The sequence below is a fragment of the Ciona intestinalis genome, chromosome 5 (assembly GCF_000224145.3).
Source record: "Ciona intestinalis chromosome 5, KH, whole genome shotgun sequence".
Classification (NCBI taxonomy): Eukaryota; Metazoa; Chordata; class Ascidiacea; order Phlebobranchia; family Cionidae; genus Ciona; species Ciona intestinalis.
The window spans coordinates 4,319,041-4,331,689 of NC_020170.2; the positions used below are offsets into that span (position 1 = coordinate 4,319,041).

The 12,649-nt window shown below is 34.1% G+C and overlaps 1 protein-coding gene across 1 annotated transcript in view; it reads left to right on the plus strand.

The window, feature by feature from the left end:
• LOC100177891 (sushi, von Willebrand factor type A, EGF and pentraxin domain-containing protein 1-like) overlaps positions 1 to 12,649 on the plus strand; it is a 74,887-nt gene that overhangs the window by 39,019 nt on the left and 23,219 nt on the right. The window contains exons 37-66 of the mRNA XM_026834727.1: positions 9 to 125; positions 440 to 566; positions 732 to 800; positions 938 to 1,114; positions 1,442 to 1,558; positions 2,008 to 2,125; positions 2,435 to 2,591; positions 2,797 to 2,993; positions 3,338 to 3,468; positions 3,793 to 3,944; positions 4,244 to 4,493; positions 4,715 to 4,839; positions 5,114 to 5,198; positions 5,467 to 5,694; positions 5,979 to 6,243; positions 6,522 to 6,634; positions 6,819 to 6,992; positions 7,326 to 7,499; positions 7,727 to 7,813; positions 8,039 to 8,206; positions 8,360 to 8,631; positions 8,902 to 8,979; positions 9,204 to 9,334; positions 9,617 to 9,733; positions 10,003 to 10,187; positions 10,470 to 10,744; positions 10,870 to 11,017; positions 11,297 to 11,467; positions 11,723 to 11,859; positions 12,291 to 12,439. Coding sequence (XP_026690528.1) covers positions 9 to 125; positions 440 to 566; positions 732 to 800; positions 938 to 1,114; positions 1,442 to 1,558; positions 2,008 to 2,125; positions 2,435 to 2,591; positions 2,797 to 2,993; positions 3,338 to 3,468; positions 3,793 to 3,944; positions 4,244 to 4,493; positions 4,715 to 4,839; positions 5,114 to 5,198; positions 5,467 to 5,694; positions 5,979 to 6,243; positions 6,522 to 6,634; positions 6,819 to 6,992; positions 7,326 to 7,499; positions 7,727 to 7,813; positions 8,039 to 8,206; positions 8,360 to 8,631; positions 8,902 to 8,979; positions 9,204 to 9,334; positions 9,617 to 9,733; positions 10,003 to 10,187; positions 10,470 to 10,744; positions 10,870 to 11,017; positions 11,297 to 11,467; positions 11,723 to 11,859; positions 12,291 to 12,439 — 4,694 coding nt within the window. The remainder of the gene's footprint in view (positions 1 to 8; positions 126 to 439; positions 567 to 731; positions 801 to 937; positions 1,115 to 1,441; positions 1,559 to 2,007; positions 2,126 to 2,434; positions 2,592 to 2,796; positions 2,994 to 3,337; positions 3,469 to 3,792; positions 3,945 to 4,243; positions 4,494 to 4,714; positions 4,840 to 5,113; positions 5,199 to 5,466; positions 5,695 to 5,978; positions 6,244 to 6,521; positions 6,635 to 6,818; positions 6,993 to 7,325; positions 7,500 to 7,726; positions 7,814 to 8,038; positions 8,207 to 8,359; positions 8,632 to 8,901; positions 8,980 to 9,203; positions 9,335 to 9,616; positions 9,734 to 10,002; positions 10,188 to 10,469; positions 10,745 to 10,869; positions 11,018 to 11,296; positions 11,468 to 11,722; positions 11,860 to 12,290; positions 12,440 to 12,649) is intronic.

A 12,649-nucleotide genomic window follows, 5' to 3' on the forward strand; every position in this document is an offset into this window, starting at 1 on the left:
CCATCCAGGTTGCCAATGCTGACATAGAGGCAGTGGGTGTACGGTTCAATGACACAGTCACTTATTTATGCAACACTGGATATCAACCGATTCAACCCCATGTTATAACATGCCAAGCAGATAAAGTGGGTCTTTTTATAGAATCGTACTAATTAATAAAAAATGTAACTTGTTTTATCCCGGCATGTCTGGAAAACAACAGTCGTTGTTACACGGGTGCCCTGTTTTATACACCTTGTGACAGCAAAAGAGTTGCCGTGTATGTTACTTTACCAAATAATTTTTTTATATTTCATTTTTTGATCTTGCATAAGTGAGTGCACCTGGCAATACTACTTAAAAAACCCTTAACTCTAGGTTAGAGGTGGTACTTAGCTAAATAGTAAAACTGGCAGCATGAGAATGTAACATGAACTTTATGTATGAACATACTTCACAGCAATGGTCTAGCCATCCACCTGAATGCACAGATGTAAATGAATGCATCACCAATCCATGTGATAAAATGGCATCATGTGTTAACTCAGAAGGAAGCTTTACCTGCACTTGCTTGGTTGGATACTCCGGTAAACTCTTAGATTATGCCAGATAAAGTTTAAATAAAATAAAGGTTGTTGTATTAATGGAACAGACCATAGATTACACAAGTTGTACAAATACATATGGTGTTGCAAATAAGGACATTCAAAGTTTAGGCTTTAAATACGGCTTACAGTTTACATGTTCTTCAGGTGATGGATTTTCTTGTCATTTAATCGATTGTGGCTTTCCTGGGGATTTATTTCATGGAGAAATTATTGGTTTGTATATTAGTACATCTGTTTGTACTTGAATCATAATAACCACGGTTGTATGTCTTGTAAATTTTTAGTGGTACAAGGATAAAGCAAGTTATATCTTTTATTTATTTATAACCTTTATTTTACAAACACTTCAGGGTCTAGCTACCTTTACCAAGACACTGTCCTGTACGTGTGTAACGAGGGTTATTATCTATCTGGTGATACGGATACATTAACTTGCTTGGCAGCTGGGTATTGGGACGGAGTGAGACCACTCTGTGAACCAGTTCAGTGTGAAGAACTTACCCCTGTCAACCATGGCTCAATGTTGGGTAAGTAACATAACATAATTTTTGTTTATCTTTTTGAAAAGGATAGTGAAGATCAAGTTTTTTAAGAACGAAGAGAAGGAAGTCAACAGCAAAATGACAGTTATTAAAACATGCAATAGACAAAAAGTGTGGGAAAGTGTCAATTAAAATGATGGCTGTTGCACTTAAAAGATTTCCAAGACGCTTTATTCCTTTTTATCACTTGAAATTGGTGGAGTCAAAATAAAAATATGAACCACATAGAAGTATTTAAAGAGTTCAACACTTTTATACAACAGCATTTGTAAAATAAATTAACATACTATTCAATCTATATATGCTTTGCAGTTACCGGGATTGTTTATAAAAACAATGTTACATACACTTGTGATGAAGGATATTACATGGTTGGTTTAAACTTTGCTTCATGTCTTTCTGATGGATCTTGGGGTGACAGTATTCAAGGTAACACAGAAGCTGTGTGATTATAGCCTAACCCAGTTACATGATAAAATGCCTAACACCTCATGCTCATTAACCCTCAATTGCCGATTATGAAACTTCCTATCTCTTTTTACAGAGTCATTTTCACATTTTTTTCCTTTTTTCCTTAAAGTTTTTGCCTGGGTGTGATGTTGCGTTAAATTATCTGATAAAGTCTTGCAGAATGGCTGACGAAACGTCGGAAATACACTACGTTTTTCATACCAGATAAGCCGTGGAAAAATTATTTACATTACAACTGGTAGCAGAAGTAACAGAATATATGAAACCCTTCTATTATCATTTAATGTATTGATTACGGCTACATACCACCCATACCAGTGGCATCAATGTTTTCTCTTGGTGTTATTTATTTAAAAAACATTTGCTTTCACTTCATTAAATAATAATAACAAATCTACAATTTTCAGGTGTTGCAACAGAACCCCCTTATTGCTTACCAGTACCATGCTCCAAGCCTCCTGATGTTGTTAACTCATTTTATGTACTTAATGGTAAAGAAGATTTTGTTTATGGAAGTTACGTAAGGTAATTTAAAAAACGTAAGGTAAGTTTAAAAAAAATTATTTCTTGATTTGTTTAATTGAATTACAACTCAAAATGATATAATTTGTACTGCATTGCGGGTTTATAAACCTTGCATTTATCTGACACTTTTAATCAAGTAGTTTTTACCAGTGGCATGTTTTTAACATTTTTCAATTGCTTGCTAGTTCTCCTATTCTTTGATTTAATTTATCTGATCTTCCCTACTGCATCCAAAGAAATAAATATAAATATATGTTATGTAATGCCAAATGTATATTATTTAATGACATACACAATTGATCCTAATAGATATTTCTGCATTGCTGGCTACTCTCAAGTTGGTTATGATACAATCTACTGTCAGAGTAATAGAGAGTGGAGTTCATTCAATGAAACATTCAGATGTGATCCACTACCTTGTCCCCAACCTGTTGTCCCATTAAATGGAAGAATAGAAACTGTCCAAGTAAGTTTTAGTTTACTTTTAAGTTGTATTATATTTATTAATAGGTAATTACACTGTTTTTTTTTCTAGTAAATTGTTGGCAAAAGTGTCTTTATAAGCTCAGGTTATCAGTGACAGTAACCATGACATAAAATTTAAAACTTAATACATATCAGCCTTGAAAAAAGTTATATTCAACTACTTATTCTTTTTATTATATTTTCAGTCTGATGGTGAAACTGTCTCTCATCCAGCTACCTACACATACGGACATTCCATTGGTTTTGTCTGCAGTGCCGGTTTTAACTTGGTTGGTCATACCAAATCAAACTGCAGTGAAACTGGCACATGGACCACAGAGTCACCACTGTGCGATGCAGTTCACTGTGGTTTGCCACCTGAAGTGGACTTTGCAACAGTTAGGTGAGGATATTTTCTGATGAAATCCTATATGTAAGGATTTTTGTGATTTTAAAAGTGCTGTTTGTCTGCCCGATGGCAACACATAGTTATTTTGAATCCACTTTTCACTTTTGATCAGCAAATATTATGGATTTGCATCATAAGGGTTAAAGTATCCTACATTAATACCATGGTACTTAACTCATATAACCACATGTTCATAGCACAAAAATGTAAGCATGAGGCACCTTATTGCCATGATGTATAACTTTTGTTACTGTGGTTCATTCAGCTGACTGTGGCATATCATCCATGAGTTTTCGGAAAATCATTTGATGTTTTCTTATAATTATTTTATACCTTAGAATGGATGATGGCCCTCATAAACCGGGCCCACATTTTCAAAGCACCCTCACCTACACCTGCCATGCTGGCTTCCAACTTACACAATCTAGTTCAGAAACACGTTTATGTGACACAGATGCAACATGGTCAGGTAATAGCTGTGATTTTGTTTCGATGATATTTTTCTTTTGCTTTAACAACTCTCATTTTTCTGCCAATTTCTTTTTTTCTGTTTTAATTAATCATTACTGTATTTAAATAAATGTTTGTGGTATGTTAATTGTTCCAAATCATTTCCAGCAGTTTTTAGTAGTTATTTGAATATAAATACTTAGTATAAGCTAAAGTATTACATATTTTAAGTTTATTATTTGCTTTTCATCTTTGTCATTATTTCAGCTGCAAGGTATTTATTCTCTACTCGTAGAAAAAATCAAAAATATATTTTGTAACCTGGTAATTTTTAAAATTTTAGGCACTGAACCTGTTTGTGAAAGGTTAGTATGTGGAGTCCCACCCCCTATAACACATGGTTCACCTGAGTTAAACATGTCCATGGTCTTTGAAGATACTGTTCATTATGTGTGTGACTTGGGTTTCGAAATTACAGAATCTGCAAATGTTGAGGTATTTGCTCATTTAATGAATAATTTTGCGATTCTGAAGCATTGATTATAATTTGTAATGTGTCTAACTAAAGGAACACCCATTTCTTCGCTTAGACATATCTCCTAACTTGCAAAAATAAATATAAAATGTATTTTTATGAATATTTACTTTTAGGTAACATTAGAAAAAGGTCAGGAGACATTTCTTTATAAAATTTGCCTCCTTTTTTGTATTTTTGACTGTCATTAATAGGACAATAGAGATAACAACAATGCTGTTAAATGAAATCAGCTTATTCTACTTGTGTTTATTTCCAGTGCATGGTTAATGGGGAGCTCAGTCCATTACCACAATGTACGGCAGTCCCATGTGGAAGGCCACCAATAGTTGGTTACAGCTCTGTCGTCTTCACTCACCCCCATGCAAAGCATTCATACCAAAGCCAGGTGGTTTACACATGCGAACCAGATTTCAACATGCAAGGACCTTCCACTATTGAGTGCATGCATTCTGGGGCTTGGTCTCCAGAACCACCTGTATGTGAACCTATTCAATGTAAAAATCCAGGTTAGTGTGACACTCCATTTAGAATGTTTAACCGAGAAATTAAGAAAGTTTTTATAAGCATCTGTTTTCCAAAACAAAACAGATTGGTCGTGTTATACTACCTGCTAAACATATAAGTAACACTGATCTATTCAAGAATTCAAGAATTCCTTCATACAATAGTTTGTAGTTCTACCACATTGCTTTAATAACCATTAACATCCTAACCATTTAACTTTCAGTGTCTCCCCTGAATGGCTTAACAATGGTCTCACCAATTGGTGAACTTGGTCATCCAGATTTATACAGCAGTGTTTCTCATCCACCAAGATCTGCAGCTCTAACTGTCTGTGATGATGGTTATGAGGTAACTGTTTAGTGTTTCCAACCAGTTTCCAGTGTTTTCATTTTTTTACCTTGCTGTTGCTGCTACCAGGCACAACATCTAAATAAAAAATATCTCTTTTGATGAAAAAAATGTTTTTATTATAACAAGTTTTTCTGACATGCTGAAAAAAGTATTTATTTTTTGATATTTTGCATTTTTTAGCAACTTAACACTTTCTATACCATGCGTGAATGTTAATGAAATTTATAGCATTGATTACTGTCCCTCATTAACTGTCAATAAATCTGTTAAGGTTTACGAAAGTTTGGGGGCTTTCACGTCATCTGAATCTATATCACCAGTCACACCAATCGAGCTGAACAAAATCCTCAAGAACAGTAAGAAAATATGTCATATTTTTTTAATATAAATTATTCCATTTGCTGCAAATGAGTGGTCCTTCATTGGTTGTCTTAATTGTCAGCAATAAAAGTCACACCAAAATTAAATACATGTTAACTCATGAACTGGAGCGAGGTGTCTGAAACGGAACACCCATTTTATAACTATTGTGGTTGCTCCGACACAGAAGGTTTAAAAGTTACATTTATCATAGTTGTTGTCTTTTTATTTTAGTATAAACAACCCAACCTTATTTTATTTCAGGTACGATGTCAGAGGAGACAAAAGCAAAATTCACTAAGGCAATTAAATCTTTCTACACACCTGCTCCAGGAGCATTAACTGCATCCTCTTCCAACATCCAGCCCTCTGCTCCTCCTCTTGTGATCAGTAGATGTTCTCCAACTGGTGACTGGCTTACTGCTGCTCCTGAGTGCCGAAAAATGCGATGTCAAGAACCTCCTATCTTAAACAATGGACACGTATCAACAGGTAACATATTAAATCCAAAAATACAGACAATCCGATATAAAGATGTTCTTATAACATTAAACATTTCGCAGAAAAGTTTATAATCTGCTGCAAATTTCTAATATAGTTTTCAACTGTTGTTCATAAACCATGTAATGTTGTTTTAAAACTAATATAAATCTCTAGGTACATAAGCTGCATACTTGTTATTAAAATGAACATGCCAAAAAAAGTATTTGGAACCTAGTCTTATGTTATGCTGGTTAAATGATATGATTACATGTTATGTGAATATCTTCATGCAGACAATGCTGTTGGAGCACCTTACTTTTATCAAGATAGCCTTAACTATCAATGCGATATTGGCTACCAGTTCAACAGCTCACAGCCACTCCTTGATCAACCAATAACGTGCATATATAACCAAGACACCTCATCAGTGGAATGGTCATCTTTATCATCTTGTGTTAGAAAAATCTGTAGCAATCCTGACTTTTTAGCTGAAAACCATGCGTTGTATTCTGTTCTCCATTTTCCAGAAGGATCAACTCCACTAGATGATATTACACAGTAAGAAAATCTGTTTAACTTAAGTATGGTATAAACTAATTTTATGATGAAAAAAGTTAGTTTTCTTATATTACACTATGTTTAAGAAATCGTACATCAGTAAAACTAAAAACATTAAAGCTAAAAACTGATATACACTGTTGAAAACTTTCATACTTTTAAGCATACGCGAGGTGTATGAAACCATTGCAAAGTATGCACTATGATACATTTATGCTTCAACGCTTTTGCCCTGCTATGTCAAGATAAATAAGTGACAATGACTATATTTGATGCAGGTCAACACATTACTATGAAACATTGATCCAATATCAATGTCAATCTGGTTATGAGACTAACTCAACAGAAGATATGCTGTTGGCAAACTGTAATGCAGATCAAACATGGTCAAGTAAGTGACCTTCTTTAGCATTATAAGCGGTCTGAAATAGTAATGTTAAGATCATATTCACTCATCAACCAATCAATTGCACTCCACGCTGACTACTTAACTTTACCATTTTTGGTAAAATTTAGTTTAAAATACCGTATATATATCAAGTATTACTACAAATTATAAACATAAATATGCACAGATGCCCCACCACACTGTACAGCAAAAGACTGTGGTGTTCCGATTGCCCAAGATCCCAATGGATATATGATACCAGACTCGCATACAAAGTATGGAAGCCAGCATCTATATGGTTGCAATGAAGGATATTTCTCTTTATTTGAAGGACCTATAACCATCACCTGCACAGAAGAAGGTAAACTAAATAGCAATTGATATATATAGATATATCTTGGGTTAAGAAAATGATTTTTTGTTAGTTTAAATACAAACATAACTGTGCTATATATATGGTATACCTGTCTATATTTTTATACTTTTTGCTTTAAAACATTAAACTGAAATGTATGTAAAATAATTAAATTTTGTCATGTATACAGGCTATTGTGTTTGTATTTAGACCCTAAATACCCAACCCTAATTATAGTAATTGCATATGGCAGATATTAATACATTAAAATATGCTATATTGAAATAATAAGCTTGCTCACTAACAAAACAGCTAAATACATTTTTATTTTTATCCAAGGTGTCTGGTCATCTGATTTCGTACAGTGCATACCAGTTAATTGTGGGGCACCAGAAGAACCACTGCATGGTTATTACACTGAGGATGTCTTCACATTTCCCAACATTATCACATACTCTTGCTACCCAGGATATGAGCTATTTGGGTCGGAATCTGTAGACTGCCAACCCGATGGTATGGATTTATGAATGAAACTTATGTATCCTCGCATGGCCGGAGAATAACAGTTCTTATACAAGTGTTCTGTTTCATATACTCATGCCTTCTTACAAAGCTATCACCTATGTAACTGTGTATGATTATTTAGGATTGTATTTTTAATGTATTGGGGACAATTCAGACAATTCAACATAAGAAACAAATTAGTAACTATTAAAATGGAGAACTCCTTTTTTGTCCAGGTAATTGGAGCGACATTGCACCTCTCTGTGAACCAGTAGATTGTGGCAGAATTGCTGCAATCGCACATGGAAAATTTTATATGAATTGTGAGTAATATGATCAACATTCCAAGTTTTAAACATCTTCTTGCATGATATTATGTAGAGAAAATACATTTCTGGTAGTATTGTACTTTGATTTTTGTTTTCGTAAGTTGTTCTGAATATTATGAAAACATAATATGAAAAACATAAAGAGTTTAAAATATTTTTTTTTCTATTTATATATGCTAACCTTTATCATTCTTGAATCAAATCATTTCTTCTTCAAAGCAACTCTCTTTGGAAACATAGCAGCATTCCAGTGTGTCAGTGGTTATGAGTTGTTTGGCCCAAACACTCTTGAATGTCTATCTGATGGGTTTTGGAGTGACGAACCACCAGAATGCCTCCCTGTTGATTGTGGGCCATTGGAGGAGCCACAAAATGGAACTGTTTATGGTAAACACATCATTGAAATCGAGCATGAATGTTGTACAGTTTTACTAAATGTGACATTTAAAAACATACAAAAATCAGTACTTACAATTGTTTTACAATTTTATTTAGGGATTTTGTGTAAAAATAGTCTAATGCAGAAATCTATTTTTAAAGGTATGGGCCAACATTTCCAATCAACTGTTCACTTCTCATGTGATATTGGCCATCTTATGTTTGGTAGTTCCAACTCCACCTGTCTATTTGATGGCTTATGGTCAAGTGATGCCCCCGAGTGTTTTCCTGTTGACTGTGGCACCCCACCACTTGTACCAAATGCTGATTTTAACTGGGATGGCTTCTTATCCACCTACACAACTGTTGTGGTGTATGAATGTAATGCAGGATATGAGTTTTCACTTTTTAACCTACCCATGGTAGAATGCAAGGTAAATAATGATGAAATAAACTCTATTAGTAAGTTTGTAATGAACAGTTTACCTTAAACTCATACCATACTTGTTCTCAAATAAAATTCTCAAATAAAAAAATGATTACTCACAAAGTTACATTGGTGGTAACTCGAAAGCTGGCCCGAGGTGTATGAAACAGAACACACGTGTTGTCCTTGCCCTGCCACGCAAGGGTGAATAAGTTTCGTTCATTTATTTACATAGTTAGTAAACAAATTATATTACAGTAAACAAATTATATTACAGGAGAATGGATTGTGGACCCCCCCACCAACTTGTTCTAGAGTTAAATGTCAATTCCCTGATTCACCTGTAAATGGAGAGGTATGTGGTGTATGGTTTGCATGTGTGTATCCATATAATGTATAACTGATAAGACTTAAAACATTACATAAACTAGACCAAATATTTGTCATTTGGAAATTTAATGAAATTTTATGAGGATAATGCAGTTATAACATTATCACTCAAAACCACAGCTGTAAATGTTAATGTATATTTTTATTTTTGTGAGAAAACTAACAACAAACTGGTCTATTTTTCTACAGATATTAATGGAGTCATTACCACCAAGACCTTACCTTGAGTATGAAGACTTAATCACTTACACTTGCAACAGTGGTTACATACCGAGTGGTACAGTGGTAACTGAGTGTACAGCATTACAAAACTGGTCCAAGTAAGTTAGTTACGTCATTAATCCCACATAACTTTCTTTATAGAACAAATTTGGTATTGTTTGGTTTTTAACTTTAGAAAATAATATTTTATGCAAACTCATTTAGGTTTTCGGCTTTTAACACCCTAACAGGTTTTAAAAGTTGTAAAAATCATTCGGTAATTACATATGAGTGTTTAACTTTTTATACAGCTGAAATTTCTTTGCCAACTATTGTCGCTTAAGTTTAAGGAATATTGTTTACTGTAGCCTTTCTTTATTATTTTTTATTTACATGCTTAGTCCACCACCACTGTGCATGAGAAAAGACTGTGGAATGCTCCCAGGTGTTGCTCATTCAAGCACCAATGGAACCGGTCATCTCTTCATGGACATCATCATTTACATATGCGATAATGGGTGATTTATCATTAATGTTTTTTACATTAAACTCAGCCGTTTGGTATACCTCGCCTTTTATGTAACTTATAACTATTTAAAAAAAGTATTTTTTATTTGCATAAAACACAGCTGCTTTGGTCCATTTCAATAACAACAAATTAGCTTGTGTAGATGACACAATTGCCTGTTTAAAGTTTTTATAATCATCATTTATTCACAATTTTAAAACTTTAGACTGTTTATACAACACATGATTTAAAACATTATAAAAAATTATGTTTTTAAAGGTATGAACCTGTCAGCAACACCGTACTTGAATGTATGGATAATGGCTTCTGGAGTCATGAGTTGCCAGTATGCAAGCCTGTATCATGTGGTCAACCACCTAACATTAGGCATGCAAGCCAGCTTGGTGGACATGATAATGAAAGTCAAGTTTTCGAAAGTATGGTCATGTATGAATGTGATCAAGGTAATGCTCTTGAATGATCGATTTTTTATTTTTGTATGCTAACCCATTGTGTTTTTTATTACTCACTCGTTTCAACATAACTGAATTTCAATGTGAGTGAGGTTTTACAGTGTGACTTGTCACGGGTCCTGAGATTTAGGCTCGGCTTGGCCCATTACCCCATAATTCTAATCTTTTCCCAGTAAAAGAACCTTTTGGCTGTTACCACTGGCACAATTTCTTTTTAGAGCCAAACTAGCAATGCTATATTTCACTAAAGATTCTTTTATTTGCCTTCAACAGGCTACCATCTCAGTGGTCACGTAACTGCCCGTTGTTCTGCTGATCGCACGTGGAGATTTTTTGGTGAAAATGGTCCCGGGGGACCTTCAGTTACTGGACGGGCACTTTGTCGAAAAACTCCTTGTCCTTTACCCCCAGTGGTTGAAAATGGCATTCATATAAATCGGAATTACACCCATGGGGTTACAGTTAGCTATGAGTGCCACGTGGGACATGAAATGACACAATTCTCAGAAGAGCTGTTAACTTGTACATCAAATAAAGGGGATGTAATGGTTGGTAGAAAATATACTTTATTGAATCTGTTGACCCAGGTTTTTTTAATATTATTGCCGGTTTTCCATTTGATATATTAGATGCTGAAGTCTTTGTTACCTGGTAAATAGTTATGTTTCTTCAGGGTTACTACTCTGGTCTACCACCTGCATGCTCTCCTGTGCAGTGTGGTAACCCTCCAACTATTACAAACGGTTATTATGTAACAAATGGAGTGACTTTCCAAAAGACAGCAACATATTCATGCAATAACAATGGATATATTCTCACAGGTAAATACATAATATAAAATACCAATGTTTTAGGGTAATTGGCAACGCCGGCCTAAACCTTAGGACCTACGAGCCTTTCTGTGCGACTTCATCCACATAGAATAGAATAGCCAGAAGATACTCAGAATTTTTAAGGATTTTTAAGAACTCCATCTTTCTTTAAATTATTTGAATGTTTTTATTCCAGCAACTACAACATAAACCGAGTAAAAAAATTAAGTTGTATTTCTAAATTTACCAAAAAATGTGTTTTATTTCTAAAAAAAGTTTACTTTTTAGGACCAATGCAATCCATATGTCAGAGTGACAGAACATGGTCTCCACAACCAAGTTGCCAACCAAGAGATTGTGGTCCTCCCCCTGTAGTTGAACATGCTGTATTGAATATAACTTCTACTCTTTATCCATCTGTTGTGCAATATTCATGCAATACAGGATATGAAACAGAAGGTATGTTTTTCCCACTTTTAAATTGTTTTGTTCTAAACTTTTTATAAACTTGTTAACTTGTTTTTGATGCCTTAAACTACAGTAGACAGACATTTAACTGACCGTCCAAATTTCTTTTTTTAAACTGATTGCGCAGATTATTTTGTCCCTCGTTTGTTTTACTAACTAAATACACTCTTTTGATTGGTACATGAAATATCTGAAACTGTGTATGTCTATGAACACGATATACAAGTAATTGCAAATTCTCCACAGCACTTAGCACACTACAGTGTACAGAAGATGGGACATGGTCGGCAAGACAGTGGTCATGTGACCCTGTACCTTGTGGCTCACCACCTAACGTCAGTCACGCACAGTTTAGTGCAAGTGAAACAACTTTTCACAGTGAGGTAAGTGTATTGCATCTATTAAAGAGGAACCGGCATATATAGTGTGAATTGCAACATAATAACACAATATTACCGTTACCAACAGAAATATTATATTACAATTTACACCAGCAGTTTAATGACTATTTTCCAAAATTTTTAGTTGTTTTAAGCAATTTATTTCTCGCTTCAAGTAAATAACAAAAAAATCATAATAAAGAAAATAGTAAAACAGGGAAATGAGTGAATAAAAATATTAGCTATTATAACAGCATTCCACATATTTAACTAATACGTCCACCTTAAGAAAACAAAGACTATACTAGCACACAAAGAACAGAACTTAACACTTTAAAATTTAAAAACTGCTTGCTATACCTTATAAGTAGTTAGCTTACATATTTATTGACGTTAGGTTACCAAATATTTTACCTGTTAATCTTCTTTCCCAGGCTGTATACAAATGCAATGAAGGATTCTATATGAACTTACATGGACGCCAGAGACCTACAGTTACCTGTTTGGCCACGAAATCGTGGTCAGAGCCACTATTTGATTGCTTACCAGTGTCTTGTGGTGATGCACCACAACTTACATCTGGGTAAATAGAATTTATAGACAGTTTGTAATACTTTGACCTTATATTATGTTTTATTTTAAATTATTTAAAAAAAATGTTATATGTTAAAATAAAAATTAGTGAAAATTTTATAAATTAATTTAAGAAATAGTGTAGTTTTGGGAAATACCAAGCTCTAATTGGCCAACTCAAGTCCAAATCCCATGTCTCTGGCATGCCTGGCAATGTGCA